This window comes from Periplaneta americana, chromosome 8 (genome assembly GCF_040183065.1).
Source record: "Periplaneta americana isolate PAMFEO1 chromosome 8, P.americana_PAMFEO1_priV1, whole genome shotgun sequence".
Lineage (NCBI taxonomy): Eukaryota > Metazoa > Arthropoda > Insecta > Blattodea > Blattidae > Periplaneta > Periplaneta americana.
In genome coordinates this window covers 62867312-62881528 of record NC_091124.1, presented here as the reverse complement: position 1 = coordinate 62881528, position 14217 = coordinate 62867312, and the positions used below count along the sequence as shown (strand labels likewise).

At 36.2% G+C, this 14217-nt stretch overlaps 1 protein-coding gene across 1 annotated transcript in view; it reads right to left on the bottom strand.

The window, feature by feature from the left end:
* Positions 1-7205: 7205 nt before the first annotated feature.
* The window catches only part of LOC138704762 (legumain-like), a 34352-nt gene continuing 27340 nt past the window's right edge, over positions 7206-14217 (bottom strand). The window contains exons 10-12 of the mRNA XM_069832974.1: positions 10961-11074; positions 8065-8238; positions 7206-7919 (exon numbers count right to left, since the gene is read on the bottom strand). Of these exons, the coding sequence (XP_069689075.1) occupies positions 7788-7919; positions 8065-8238; positions 10961-11074 (420 nt within the window). The 3' untranslated portion in view covers positions 7206-7787. The remainder of the gene's footprint in view (positions 7920-8064; positions 8239-10960; positions 11075-14217) is intronic.

Sequence of the window (14217 nt, the reverse complement as noted above, 5' to 3'; positions counted from 1 at the left end):
TTCTAAACTGAATTTCTCAAACTAAAAAGATTTATACTTGTACATAAAGTTTATGCAGCAAGAACGAATTTTCTCATTATAACAATAATGAAAAACAATGGAATATTATTTTTACTCCAATTCCCTTCTTCCTGCTATAACATGCATGCCAATCCGTAAGGAAACTAAAAATTAAATCACAGAAACAGAGGACAGAGCACATTATTTCCCTGTAGTGAGAGGACTTAGCACGTTCTTTCCCTGTACGCCAAATCTAAAATCTCTTGTAGCACTTCGACTATTCACATTATCACATTGGTCGATTAATAACTTTAAACTACATGGAATCCTGCATCTCATAGCATGCATAACTCATTTTTTAAAAAAAGTGGACAAAGCACGTTCTTTTCCTGTGCTCTTCATATGCGATCATTGTCCAAATCTAACAGGTGATCCCACTTCAGATAGATATAATTCAATCAGAAATAGACCTCCTAGAACAAATCATCAAAAATCAACACAGTAAAGAAAATTTAAAACAATTGGCCCTTGAAACCATTAACATTAGATATCCACCGATGGCTCAAAAACAGACCTTCAAGGAAATGTAGGAGCTGGTATTTTTAGTACCGGTAATCTATTTTGCTTCTACCTCCCAGTTGGTTATAATCTATCTGCCTATGATGGAGAAATTGAAGCTATACATGTTGCCTTAAATCAACTTTTATTCCATATGGATAAATTCACAAACGCCTTCATACTCTCGGACTCAAAAGCAGCCATTTTGTCCATAAATAAAACTGACCACCCCTACACAGAACAAATCAATAATTGTCAAAAAACACTTGCAACTTTAAAAGAAAGTGGCAAAACAGTTGTGTTACAATGGATCCCAGGACATTGTAATCTACATGGGAATGAACAGGCTGACACATTAGCTAAGAAGGGTGCCAATCTCAAAATAAACCCACGGAAACCTTTGTCATTTAGCTCAGTAAAACAATATATCAAGCAACTACAAAAAATTAACCACCAACAAGAATTGGATATAAACATTTCGCAACAACGTAGGAAATTACTGAAGGATATACCTCCTGAACCCAGAAGACTAGCAGTTGCAAGCTTTCACCTTAACACTGAACATGACATCCTGGGTAAACACCTCATTCGTCTTGGCATTCTTCCATCAGCATCCTGCATTTTGTGCCATCAACAGGAAGACATGGATAGACAACATCTTGCAAAATGCCCTGCTCTGAAATCCTCCAAGGAAGTCGACCACTACTGGGAAGCCAGAGCCCGAATGTTTTTAATTACTTAATTACTTGTTCACCACTTTCTTGTTTTTCGCTCAGTCAATGATAGTAAATATCATGTACTAGCCATTACACAAATACATAAATCTAACAGGTGATCTGGGTGGCATTCGTGAATCCGACGCTGATAGGTAGACCATCCTGCTCCAGCCCCTGAAAAGAGCCAGGTCCCATCCAAAGACGAGTGGTCAGACAAGCTCCAAGCTCTTCCTGTATCAGCATTGATAATCTGTACCATCCCCAACATATTTTTACTATTGCAGATAATATAATTAAATGAGACTGAGATGGAAAATGTTGGTGAATGGGTACAGGGAAATGAAAGTAGGCCTACCCTGAGAAAACTCCTCTGCAACGTCATTGTCTGCCACAAATTCCATCACGACCTGACTGGGGAAGGAAGGCCAGCGTTATCATTTGAGCCACAGGTAGAATATGGTTTACAGGACGTCACTTGGTATTTTTTAATGTACGGTAGTGAGAGGTTTTTAATCGGTTATTTAACATTATCAACTTCGCGAATATCTAGTATCAGTGATAGTGAAATGGTATATCGAGAGTTCAATCCAAGGATTTACCATAAGATTGCCTGAGATGCACTTTACAGTTGAGGAGAACTTAGACAAAATTGCCATCAGGTTATTGACTCAAGGCGCATTCGAATACATGCCAGAGTGCTAACTCAGACCATAAATTATGTTTGTTACCTCGATACTGTGCCAGTGACTATAGCATGAGATAGGACATACATTAGTTTAAATAGACGAAGTCTGATACTGGTATATTTGTACACGTAGATGTGTTATTTATTTATTTTTTTTTAGGTTTATTTCGTTAAGTTAAACAGGTTAACTTACATTATACAGCTTATATCAGCTAAGGTGAGGTAGAATAGGGTAGGTTACATAGGTAGGTACCGCTACTGTAGGTTAGGTTTAGGAGGGTAGGTACGTCATGTTGGGTATGTTAGATTAGATAGAATGTTGCTTAAATTAAATTAATAGTATAGTTAAGATAATCTAGTTTTGGTAGTGTCAATCTCCTCCATGGACTTAGTCACTTCCACTTCAAAACTTTGGCAAGACATTTCAAGTAAATTTCTTAATTATAGGCAGGCTACTTCCAACTGCAGACTATATGCTCTCAAGACTATGCATACAGACCCTTTTTCTAACTGTCTTTGGTCCCGTATTTGTTTTTTAGAAGAGTTATATGCCTATTAAGGTTAACACGTCGTGCAATCCTTACCCTAACCATTTCCCTTTACACAATAATATGCACCTGCAGCACCTTTATTTCCGAACATTAAGAACACACTATTCATACTACCATATTGTGACAATCCAATAATACAATGCTTAACGTCAGTGGCTGCTACTGAAAGAGGACTATAGGGTAACGCCCTCCCTGTAAAAATTAGCGAACACATTCTATTTACACTTGCTCAACACCTGTAATATGATAATTTCAGTATCCAAGTTATTTTTCTCCAAGTTCATGACACTAGAGGTAATTAGGCAGTAATGCAGTAATACATAACTCAGGGACTCATTTTTCAACCCGTAACATCATGTTACTATGGCGAGTGCAAGGCTACCCTCTCAACCAATCTGTGTCCACACTAGCAAATACACTCAACTTAAGTGAGTCCGTCATGACGAATATTTTGGTGTGATAGTATAAAATTACAGCTTCTTTCTTTAAGGTTGTTGTTAGAGCATATTTGTTCAAATTCATTTCGATCAGAGAATAAAATATTGAATGTTCTCTACATCTGAAAGAGAGAAAAATTATCCCATTCATTTTATGTAGAATTGGATGAAACCCAGTTCCCATGGTGCATGTTTTCTTGCTTGTATTCTTGCTGGCCAGCAAGCCTGGTGTTGCTCTAGATGCTCTGCTGGCTTCTGTGTTTGTTTTGGTAATGGTTCCTGTTCATAAGCAGCGGGCTGTCTTGCATGCTGGGGGACGTGAAAATTTGTAACCATCAAACGTGGAAATTGTGGTAGAAGCTCTATGAAAGGGACGTTTAGTAGCCTTTTCTGTTCTGCTGGCTTTGGATGCTGAGAAGGATATCACGTTCAGGAAAAAAAAATATGGAGCCGAAAATGGGTTAGAAACACAGGCCTAGATGTCTTTTTCAGTGCTATTGGGTTTCAATGCACATTGCAAAACAAACACATTTCAGTACTGTACCTTCGCACAGATTCGTTTATTATGGTAATTCTGACCCTGAATAGCAATAGGCAAGTTTCTTCTCTTTAAGCCTCAATTGAGTCCTAACTTGACTATTGGCCCATCTGTAACTCATTTTGAATACAAACTCTTCAGCTGCTCTCTTCAGTTAAAATTGTAACATCATCTGCTGTTCATCTGCTCCATCTGTTGCCAACACGCATGATGAATAATAAACTTAAACCATTCGTCAAAAACAACTGAAGTCCTACATTAACATTAGTATTACGTTGTAATAAAGTAACTAAACCAGAAGAATAAAACAACTGAAGTTCTATCTTCAATTACTAAACAGATTTAGTTACGAAACAACTAATTTGGTAACGGTATTCCAACATGCAAGCAAACGCGAAAAATAGCAAGAAACCTTATCTGGAAATCCAGCACAGTAGTTATTAAAGCAGCCAGTGGTGGGCAGGATTGCTAGCAAACAAACATGCTGAACTGCCATCAGTGCTCCCCATATGCGATCTAACGAGCAGTGGCGGCTCGTGCCTTTCTTGGATGGGTGTTCACAAAAAAAAAAATATATTGTTAATGAACACACTGATATATTCTCGTACAGTTGAGTCACACGTCAGAGATAAGAGTTCTAATATGCATGTACCAAATCTACGCATATAAACCAAAATTAAAACCATTAAACAAGAGTAGAGTAAAATTAATTCATAGGACTCACCTTCACTGCTGTTGTTGAAGATCTAGATTTATTTATTACTCCATGCGCCTAGTTTTGAGAGATTCAAACTCATCAATAACTCTAATGTTGTTCACAAGTTTTTTTTTTCCACTGCCAACCTAGCCAATGTACTTAATCGGTCTTCTGTCATTGTGTTATGGAGGAATATTTTAATCCTCTTTTATTTAACACCCCCACAATTTCACACACGTCCGTCTCCAAACTTCAAGTGTTACTCTTTCAACTTTCAATACGCACCAATGCAGCTTGTATTTTGTTTACTTTACTGAACAAAAGACAACAGAATCAGCATATCGGTATTTTGAAAAGAAAGAGTAAAGAGAGAAAACGAGGAAAGAGGGAGAAAGGAACAGGATGTCTGACCCAAGAGAGATGGAACTTCTCTCTTTCTCTGTCATTAGCATGTTAAGACCTGTGCGAGCTACAGCTATTGTAACCATTGTAACAAACCAGAAAATATTCTCGCCTTAGGCTATTCCACCCTGCTAGAGAAAAATTGTGCGAGCTGCTGTCAACCTGTCCAATGGAGATTTAAAGACACATGACACATGACACATGAACGGGACATTCTCTCGAGACGAAAAATATAGGAACGTCATTGCACATTGGAAGGTAATAGATGTAATAATATTAATACAGTAATATGTATGATTATTGTTGGTTTTTAAGGTGTTCACATGCTCCTGTGCTCATATAGAGGAACCGCCGCTGCTAACGAGAAACACGCACTGTGGGAAAAAGGTTTAAATGTAGTTGTTTTTTAGATGTTGACTATCATCTTTACAGAAATAGGGTGCTTTCCTTTTGTCACTTTGTACAACAATGCACTATCACACACTTTGACCCGATTAAATGAGGTGCCAGCTAACAATGTGTAACAGTTGATTACACATAATGCACCAAAATTACATTTTAACCACCATTACATTTTAACCATGGTTTCATAACTACGGTTTTAACTGAGGTTTATGTACACTGCCATTATATTTCTGTTTCGATGATACCACAAGTGACATCAGAGTTTACAGAACAACTTTTCATGTCAAAACATTACAATTTTTCTCCCATTATAGACCGAGTAGAGATCTTTGACATCAAAATTCTGTTGCTCTCTTTATTTTTCTTTTCCTTTAAGTTTCCTCAAACAAAAATAAAAGATATTTCACTCATTTTCAAGCTCCTTTCCATTCACATACTTAATATTTAAACAATTCAAGAGTCAACAACTCAGTGGCGTAGACAGGAGAGGATCACCAGGCTGAAATCCCTTCATTCCCCCCATTTTTTCAAGAAATATTTTAAAATTAAATTAGATTTAAAGTATGAAGAAACAATACAAGTGCGACAATGAAAGAAAATTATTCGAACTATTTCTACCATGAGTGCCCAATTTTTAAAATAACAAATCCTTCATCAGTGATTTTCAAAGGAATTATGAAGCTACCATTCTCAACACAGTAACTAAATAAAGTAATTTATTTAGGGTCGGTATCTGTTGATTTACTCTGAAAAAACGGAGAATGTATTTTGTTTTATAAAACTGTTTAAGGAGTCTAAATTGATTTTAAATTTCATAGAATTAAACAATAATCATTACTGTCTTTTAAACATGTTGCATGTAAGTTATGGGTAAATTTATCAGTTCCCAATTCATTATTTTGTTACTTTTTTGTATGCAGTAACCCAGTTCATATCAATATCCATTTACTATTTTCCATGTTTGGGTTTCTTGAATTATTTTTCTCAATGAGGCAGCATGAAAGCAACATTTATTCAGAAATGACTGCATCAGTTTCTCAAACAAACTCCCTGCCATAATTTCGTTCAACTCTAAATAACTTACTGTTGGCAAATAATAATATACTCTGTAGAATTAAATCACTTAAGTAATGTGCTGTCATGTGAAGGATTTCTAACATTATTATAGTGTGGAGCAAGGAAATATATTGAAATAATTTCAGCCAAACTTTTTTTAAAATAAATGTATTAATAATATCAAATATCAAAGACAAAACAAGGTGCACTATAATACAAAGGCAATACTCAGAATGTTGTTACTGCTAGGAATTGCAAGACTATTCTCAATTTAAGTACTCTTACTAGTATCATGTACAGCAATAACTAGACAGATAATGTACAGCTCGCACGAAAGATCTGAAAGCCCAGCAACCATTTAGATTTAAACGGCAGGTACCAGTTACTAATCAGGTGTAAGTCCACATGCAAAATATTTCTCTCTGTTACGTTCACTCTCTATTAGGTGCTTGTAGTGAATTGCTTACGGAAGTTTTAAAAATATTCAGTAGCATTTATAAGTATGGTATGTGTGTATTTAAATTGTATATATTTGTAGAGTTAGTTTAAGTGTTCATAAATTGCAATTCTTAAGAAAATGGCTCCAGTTATTTCAAAATCAAACGGAAAGAAGCTTCATATTCAAACCAAAGAAATTATAAACAATGTATTGGTGTTTATGTCCAAAGAAACTTCTCAAGTGATTAAAATTCCTCTACACAAAGTTCAAGAGTGGCAATGGCTACAGGCTTGTCCCATAGTAGTGTGATACAAACGAGGAATATAGTGTGTGACAATGGTATACTTTTTTTAATGTCGGATAAAAAGAAAACAAATAAAACGATATCTTGAAACTAGACGCATTTGATTAAAGTGTAGTGCAAAGGATAGTGTATGATTTTTACATGTCCAAAAAACACGTTGCAACAGTCACTGCATTAAGAATTAAACTGAAACACGCAATTCACTTTACTGGGGACAATGCTAATGTTAGAACAATGCTAAAAACTGGGAATTTCTCGAAATAAAACGAAAACAAGTAGGTTGTTATTAGTTGAAAAATACGATATTAGGCAAAAGAGGATAAACTACCAGAGGCGAATTTCTAAAGAACGAGATGAGAGAAGTGTTGTGTATCCAGGGAGTTATACATTGTCATATCACGTGCACAGAAAGTCTTGCAGTGATGACTCAGCATCAATATCAAAGAAACAGCTCCTAATAACCATAACATACACATTGCAGGTGAGCAAAGGTTTCTCTTAAATTCCCTACAAATTTGGAAAGTTCTGCAGTTATCTAGGGATTAATATTCTCAAATGAATAAAATTGGCGTCATCTTTGTAAAATGTTAAACAGAAATTGAAAATGAATATATGAAACACGAGTTATTTTCTGATGGAAGTTATAGACCCCATTATCATAAACCTCCGTGATATCACTGATGGTAATGGTAATTTCAGTTGTAACAATTAAATGGATGGGATAGCAGAGCTTAAGGACTCCGACTAGCGGCATATAGTAAGAGGTCAATATTTTTAGTTAGATGTTTAGCACATATATTTTGTCGGTTTCATTCAGTTCTCCCTACTTCCAGATTTTCTGTGCGAGCTGTACAAACACTCCAGAACACACAGTAAGCAGAGTTGACAAATCTCAACAATCTTGAGGCAGTGGTACTCTTTGCAACCAACTTAATATTTCTTGCAACAGAAATAGCATATACAAGAGAAGTACTTTTACCATGTCATAATATAAATCTGCTATACAATGTTTTGCATATAAGGATGTGTAGAGCACACCTTAATTATGGCTTTCAGTACAGAATCTTCGTTCACTTTATCATGGCCACACACACTGGCAAGCTTATGCAGCTGTCTGTATCCATATGGGTTCTGTAAACAAAAACAACAATAATTTTATTAACATCTCTCTATGTAGTACACGAGATGAGATTGTAATTAACAAATAAGGCACAATGGAGACAGGGTAAATATACTGATGCAAAGGTCGAATTTAATAGTTCCTAGATCAACTTACATCAGACAGCTTGAAGCAATTCTCAGAGTATGACTTAACCAACTTTTTGTAGCAATCAAAGTCTTCCAGTTTCAGGCTGTACTTGTTTGTTTTCAACTCTTGCACCCTCCTCCTGTTCTTGCCAGTTGCCACAAGCAAGATATCATCCGTAACATTCTCCATATGCTGACGCAACTGTAAAAATGGAATTAATGTAGTAAACATCAAAGACGTCATCAGTGGTGTATTTCTAAGCAAACAAGTTTCCTGGCTCTGTGATTTCGGTACTACAGGTAGCAGTTTTATTCGTCTTCGTCGCCATCATCACCATCACCAACGTCATTCCGAAGGAACACTTATGGAATGTCAGACGAAAACACATGAATACGTGGGTTCGAATCTAGATGTAGAGTTGCTAGGTTCGCAGAGTAGACCTCACTATGAAATTGTTTAAATATGAATAAAATATGACTTTTCACAGACGCAAAATTTGACGATAGTAATGAAATTTGAGTACCAATTAATACACTATCTACCAAAAAGTAATTGGGCACTGTGCCTCTTTAGAATCTCGTGGTACCACCTCTTGTTGCTATAACAGGAGCCATCCTGTCAGGCATGCTCTCCACTAGTTTGTGTAGGATATCCACTGGAATGTATCGCCATTCCTCTTGCAACATGGCACTCAGTTGGACAATGGAAGTTGGCCCCATGTTTCGGCGGCTACTATGCAGTGGTATGCAGCCAATAATGTTCACCGGTTGGACTGGCCTGCACAGAGTCCTGATCTCAATCCCACTGAGCACCTTTGGGACGAATTGGACCGGCGATTGAGGTCTTAAGAGATGCGGCCAACTTCCATTGTCCAACTGAGTACCGTGTTGCAAGAGGAATGGCGATGCATTCCAGTGGATATCCTACACAAACTGGTGGAAAGCACACCTGACAGGGTGGCTGCTTTATAGCTACAAGAGGTGATACCACGAGGTTCTAAAGGGGCAAAAACAGTGTCCAATTACTTTTTGGTAGATAGTGTAGTTTTAATAATACGTAATTTAAATATGGTCGTGTAATACCTAATAATATTAATAATAAATGTCAGGCAACAAAAAGTACTGACACTTTTATATTTTAACAACTCTTAAAGTGATTGCACCAGCAGCGGATTTTCAGGGGAGCCAAGGGAGGCCGAGCCTCCCCTAATATTTTACCAGAACACAATATGGCAGTAATAATTTCAGCTGAATTAAGATCACAGACAAGTTACAGCAAATGACGAACTTTTTTTCTTTTATATTAATTTTATTATTCACTACGACTAAGATGTAAGTTACGTAAAGTCGACCACATTCAGTTGGTGATGCCCGCTCTCTATACTGTAGATAGTACAAATAATTCGTACTGAAAAATAATAGATAGCGCTGTAATGTGTATAGTCGACATCTAGCAGCCTGCAGTGTCTATGCGAGAGCGGGAGAGAGGAGTCGGCTACATGATGCTACTCCCCGGTAACAATGACAACAGCAGTTCAACCAATAAGATAGCTGGTTAGAAGAGTGTTTAAACTTGACTAGAACGCGCGAGGGGAGCCGATTTGGAGACGTCCTACCCACCGCTGACAACTGTACTGCTTATAGTAGCGGCTGGTTTCGGCTGTATTGGGAAGCTCTCTCTCTTTCTCTCTTCTTGGTTTTAGAAAATTGAGTCACGTATTGTTACTTTTCTCTCCCTGCGTAAAAGTTTTCATTTACGTTGTTAGATTTTCTCTTGTTTGCGGGTGTTCTTGTTATTTTATTCTTTTGTGTTATGAGATGTATTTACTTATACATTATTTTAAATATATCGAGAGTTTAGAAACAAATGCAGATTTGTCTCTAGCTTCTTCTAGTAGCAGTTATTCAGTATGTTGTGACCTATTTGATCGGTTTGCGAAGAAAGAGGAACATCGAGTTAATTTGCTGTAAAATTACACTATGTAATAGTAATGAGCAAGCCCCGGATTTTTAGGTTCAAATCAATTTTGTTGCAATCTCGTTACTCTCGAAATATTGCTTTTCTTATTCGTTTTATGTACAAAGATTAACATTCTTAAATTCAGTATGATCTAAAAGACCTAATTCGTAGGTTAGGACTTAGAGTGTCCTAAAGAGAGGCAATCTTTACCAAGCTGTTGTAATATATTAACAGTATGTTGTTTATTTTTATTATTTTCCCGTAAAATCATATAAATTCCTAAACATAAGATTTAAAATCCTAAAACATAAATTGGAAAACCTAATTTTATTTTCTTAAAATCTATAAATTCTGCGCTTGATAATGGGGTACGTCACAGGCCGTATATTTTTATATTCTCATCATTTGCGTCTTGGCCTTCTCAACTTTCAAACCCACCATCCGCTACTGGATTACACGATATTTAATAAAGTTACATGGAAATACTCACAAAGCACTGGAGATTCAGTACACAAATTATTTCCAAATTTTCATTACTCCCTTTCTGACTTCATCTCTTTCCCTTCCTACATATACATTTCTCTCCATCTCTCCCTCTTCCATCCATTTCCTTTAATTTATTTCTCCTTCTCCGTAACAAAACAAAACTAGTAAATATTTCGCGCATGTTTTCTATAATGATTTGATTACACCAGCAGTGCTTTCCAACCTATAGATTCAGTTATAAAACTTCTTGTACTTAACACAATTTCAGTGGCGTGTGGTAGTGTGATGTGAAGGGAAGCGTTGTCTGTATGTATGCCATTGCTCGACTGGGCTCCAATGCCTGTTGCCTACATACAGTGTTTCCATGGAATTGCTTCCCCAAAAACGTCATCACTGCACGCTGCTGCACAATTTTACTTTCTACAGAATCAAAGCAAAGTATTTCACTGAAGATATTACAGGTCTCTACCAAATTTACCTTCAACATGATGTGTAGCTGGTGCTCAAGATTTCTCTTCTCTTTGGGATCATCTGTAGCTTCTATCTTTCGCTCCAAAACAGCAACAGGCACATGTTGACTGGGAACTGCATCCTGCACAAAATATTACAATTGCAAATTAAACATTAATACTGTCTCTGTTTTCCCTTGAGCATCAAGTTTATTCACTGAAACGAACAGTATGTAATGGAATGTAAGAACATGTTTACTCGTGAGTGAATATTTTTTCCTTAAATGCAATGATTGATTCTATATCATTCATCCAAGCAGAGTGACAAGCAGAAGGTGTAGTCATTTTTTGTCACTGTACGCATTGCCTTTGGTCCACCATGGGAGAATTTCATTGCACAGCATGGTAATAAAGATGATGGAGCAATAGTGTAATGCCAGCAGGGGAAACGGGAGTAACTCTCAAAAATCATCAAGCCTCTATCCACCACAAATTCTGTTTGAACCATTAAAATTCGAATCCAGGTTACAGCATGGAAATTCGACAGTCTAGATCATACATGGGCATCGTGCCTCACTTGAGAATTTGTGCCTCACTGACCTTCACAGAGCTTATCACTCTGAGTGCCATCATCTTCACAGTCCCCGTTCCTCCCTCACGTAGCTCCTGGGCGTGGGCAGATTCTATATCAGTTTCATAAGCAATATCAGTGGTGGCATAATGGCATTATCAAAGCAGTGTGTACGTGTTAGAAAACGATTATTTCATGAGAAATGGGAGGAAGAGTTTTTTTGCTGTTTAGAAGGGGAGAACATACGATGTATGTTATGCTGGAAAATCCTATTAGGCATTAATAAATTTAATATACAACGATATTACTCTTTATGTCATAAAGAACATGCTGAATTAGAAGGTAAGACAAATTAAATGTTATTTTTCGTACTATTCCGAAGAAAATTTATGATCTTAACATTTGCATAGTATACTAAATACGACATTATACCTTAAACACGCTGCATTAAAAGGTACGAGGAATTAAATGTTGTTTGTACGTATTATTTCCAAAATAAATTTATAAAAAAAATATCAAATGTGCGTAGAAAACGAAATATGATTTTCTGAAATTATTTTAGGTCGAGAACGTGCAAATCTATTAAGTAATCTTGAGAAACGCCAGAATATTCAAGAAAATAAACGTAGACAACGTGATGGAATATTATTGGCTAGTTACGCAATTTCTCGCCTGTGATTTAAATCAATTCAATGATGGAGAAATAGTAAAGAGGTTTATGATTAAAGCTGCCGAATTAATTTGCAAAATTGAATAAAAGTTTTCGAGTCTCTCACGTTAACCAAGCGCTTTCCTAATAATTCGCCACTGACTGCCTTAGCGATTACAATAAGGTGACGCAGGTCACAGCAGTTTATATTTCCCATCCTACTCTGCAGTCTTCTCTCCTAGTAAACAAACTATTTCAAATCAAGTGCCTCACTTAACCGAAAATTGTGCCCATGTATGGTCTAGATATTCGGTCAATGTTGCGCCTGTCATAAGTGATTATTTGCCCAAAGATGTAACAGTCAAGTATTTGTATAATATGAAAATTAAATAACAATGCTGTAAGATTTGCAGGAGAACTGAAGTCATCAGTTGAAACCTGTCAAACTCTTCTATTAAATCAACAAATTTATTTCGATCATCCGCACATTTAATTCTCTCTGTGAACACTTTTGATGCAAATAGATTAAATAAATTTAACAAACTATAATATTTCACAATTTTGATCCACTGAGCAATTCAATAATGTACCGCCATCTCTGCAGTACTGTCAGCTTTACTTTCAACTGTTCATTTCCTTCTCCACAAGATAAATCAGAAATCATAGTGACCTTTAAATACTTATCTTCTATATTGAAGTGATTGACAACAGAAAATAACTCAGCTACATAATATTAAACTCTTATGGAAGTGATATTTTTCAAGGAATGTGAAATTTGTTGAGGATTAAACCAAAGTCAAGCCACTTATTTAAATATTTTAGACACGTCGTATACAGAATGAAAGTGAAATAATCCTGCAGCTTGAAAGAGACGATATGATATACTTAAATGAATAGAAAACCTGTATTACATTTTGTGATTAAATGCACGGTTAATTAGAAAATTATGTTGGAAGTTTCAGCACTCTGGCAACATCGCCCCTAACACAGCGGTCTTTCTTCTCGTAAGAAGTCAACACACTAAAGTCTGTCTCCCTAAGTCAGACATGTCAAAGTAAACCATAAATGCCATTTGCCATAGTCGTGATTCGACTTTTCTACAGTGGCCCAATGATTGACAGCTCAGCCAAGAGTTCGACTGCTCGAAAATTATTTGATAGTCTCTTGTCATAGTAAACATACTAAAAGCATTGGTTGTAGTCTGTTTCAGAAAATACAAAGTTGTTTCATTTTTGTTTTACTGTTGAGTTTACTTTTTTTAAAGTGTATCATTATTACAATATTATAATACAGTTTTCTAGTGAAACCAAGAAGTAAAACATTGATTATATGTGAATATCGACAGTTTTTTTTTTTTTTTTGAAATTCAATTGCTGTACAATACTTATGATCGAAGTAGATATTTTCTTGTGCAATATTTGAGCCGTTGAGAGCAGAAGTGTTGTAAGTCAAATATAGGTAATGAGGGTTAAAGTAAAATTCTGTAAAATACAGCTCAAAGTAGCAATTAATATTCAATTTATTTAAACTATTAGTAGTCAGTGGAGAGCACGAAGGACATATTAATTGCTACTTTGCGCTGTATTTTACAGAATTTTTACTTTAAACTTCATTACCCAATTTTGACTTACACCACTTATGCTCTGAACGGCTCATTTGAAGTGTTAGATAATGTACTTTCAGTGATTTTAAAAATCAAATGATTATAAACTTGTTTTCAATAGAATAATTTTGAGGGAAAAATTGTTCCGGGGCCGGGTATAGAACCTGGGACCTTTGGTTAAACGTACCAACGCTCTCCCACTGAGCTACCCGGGAACTCTACCCGACACCGATCCAATTTTTCCCTTTATACTCGGTGTCGGGTAGAGTTCCAGGGTAGCTCAGTAGGAGAGCGTTTGTACGTTTAACCGAAGGTCCCGGGTTCGATACCCGGCCCCAGAACAATTTTTCCCTCGAAATTATTCAAATTAACTTTACAGGGAGTTATTCCTGAAAGCTTAATTTGCATAATACACGTCACTGTACGTAACAGAAAACCACAATTTAAAGTCACACAGAGTTAC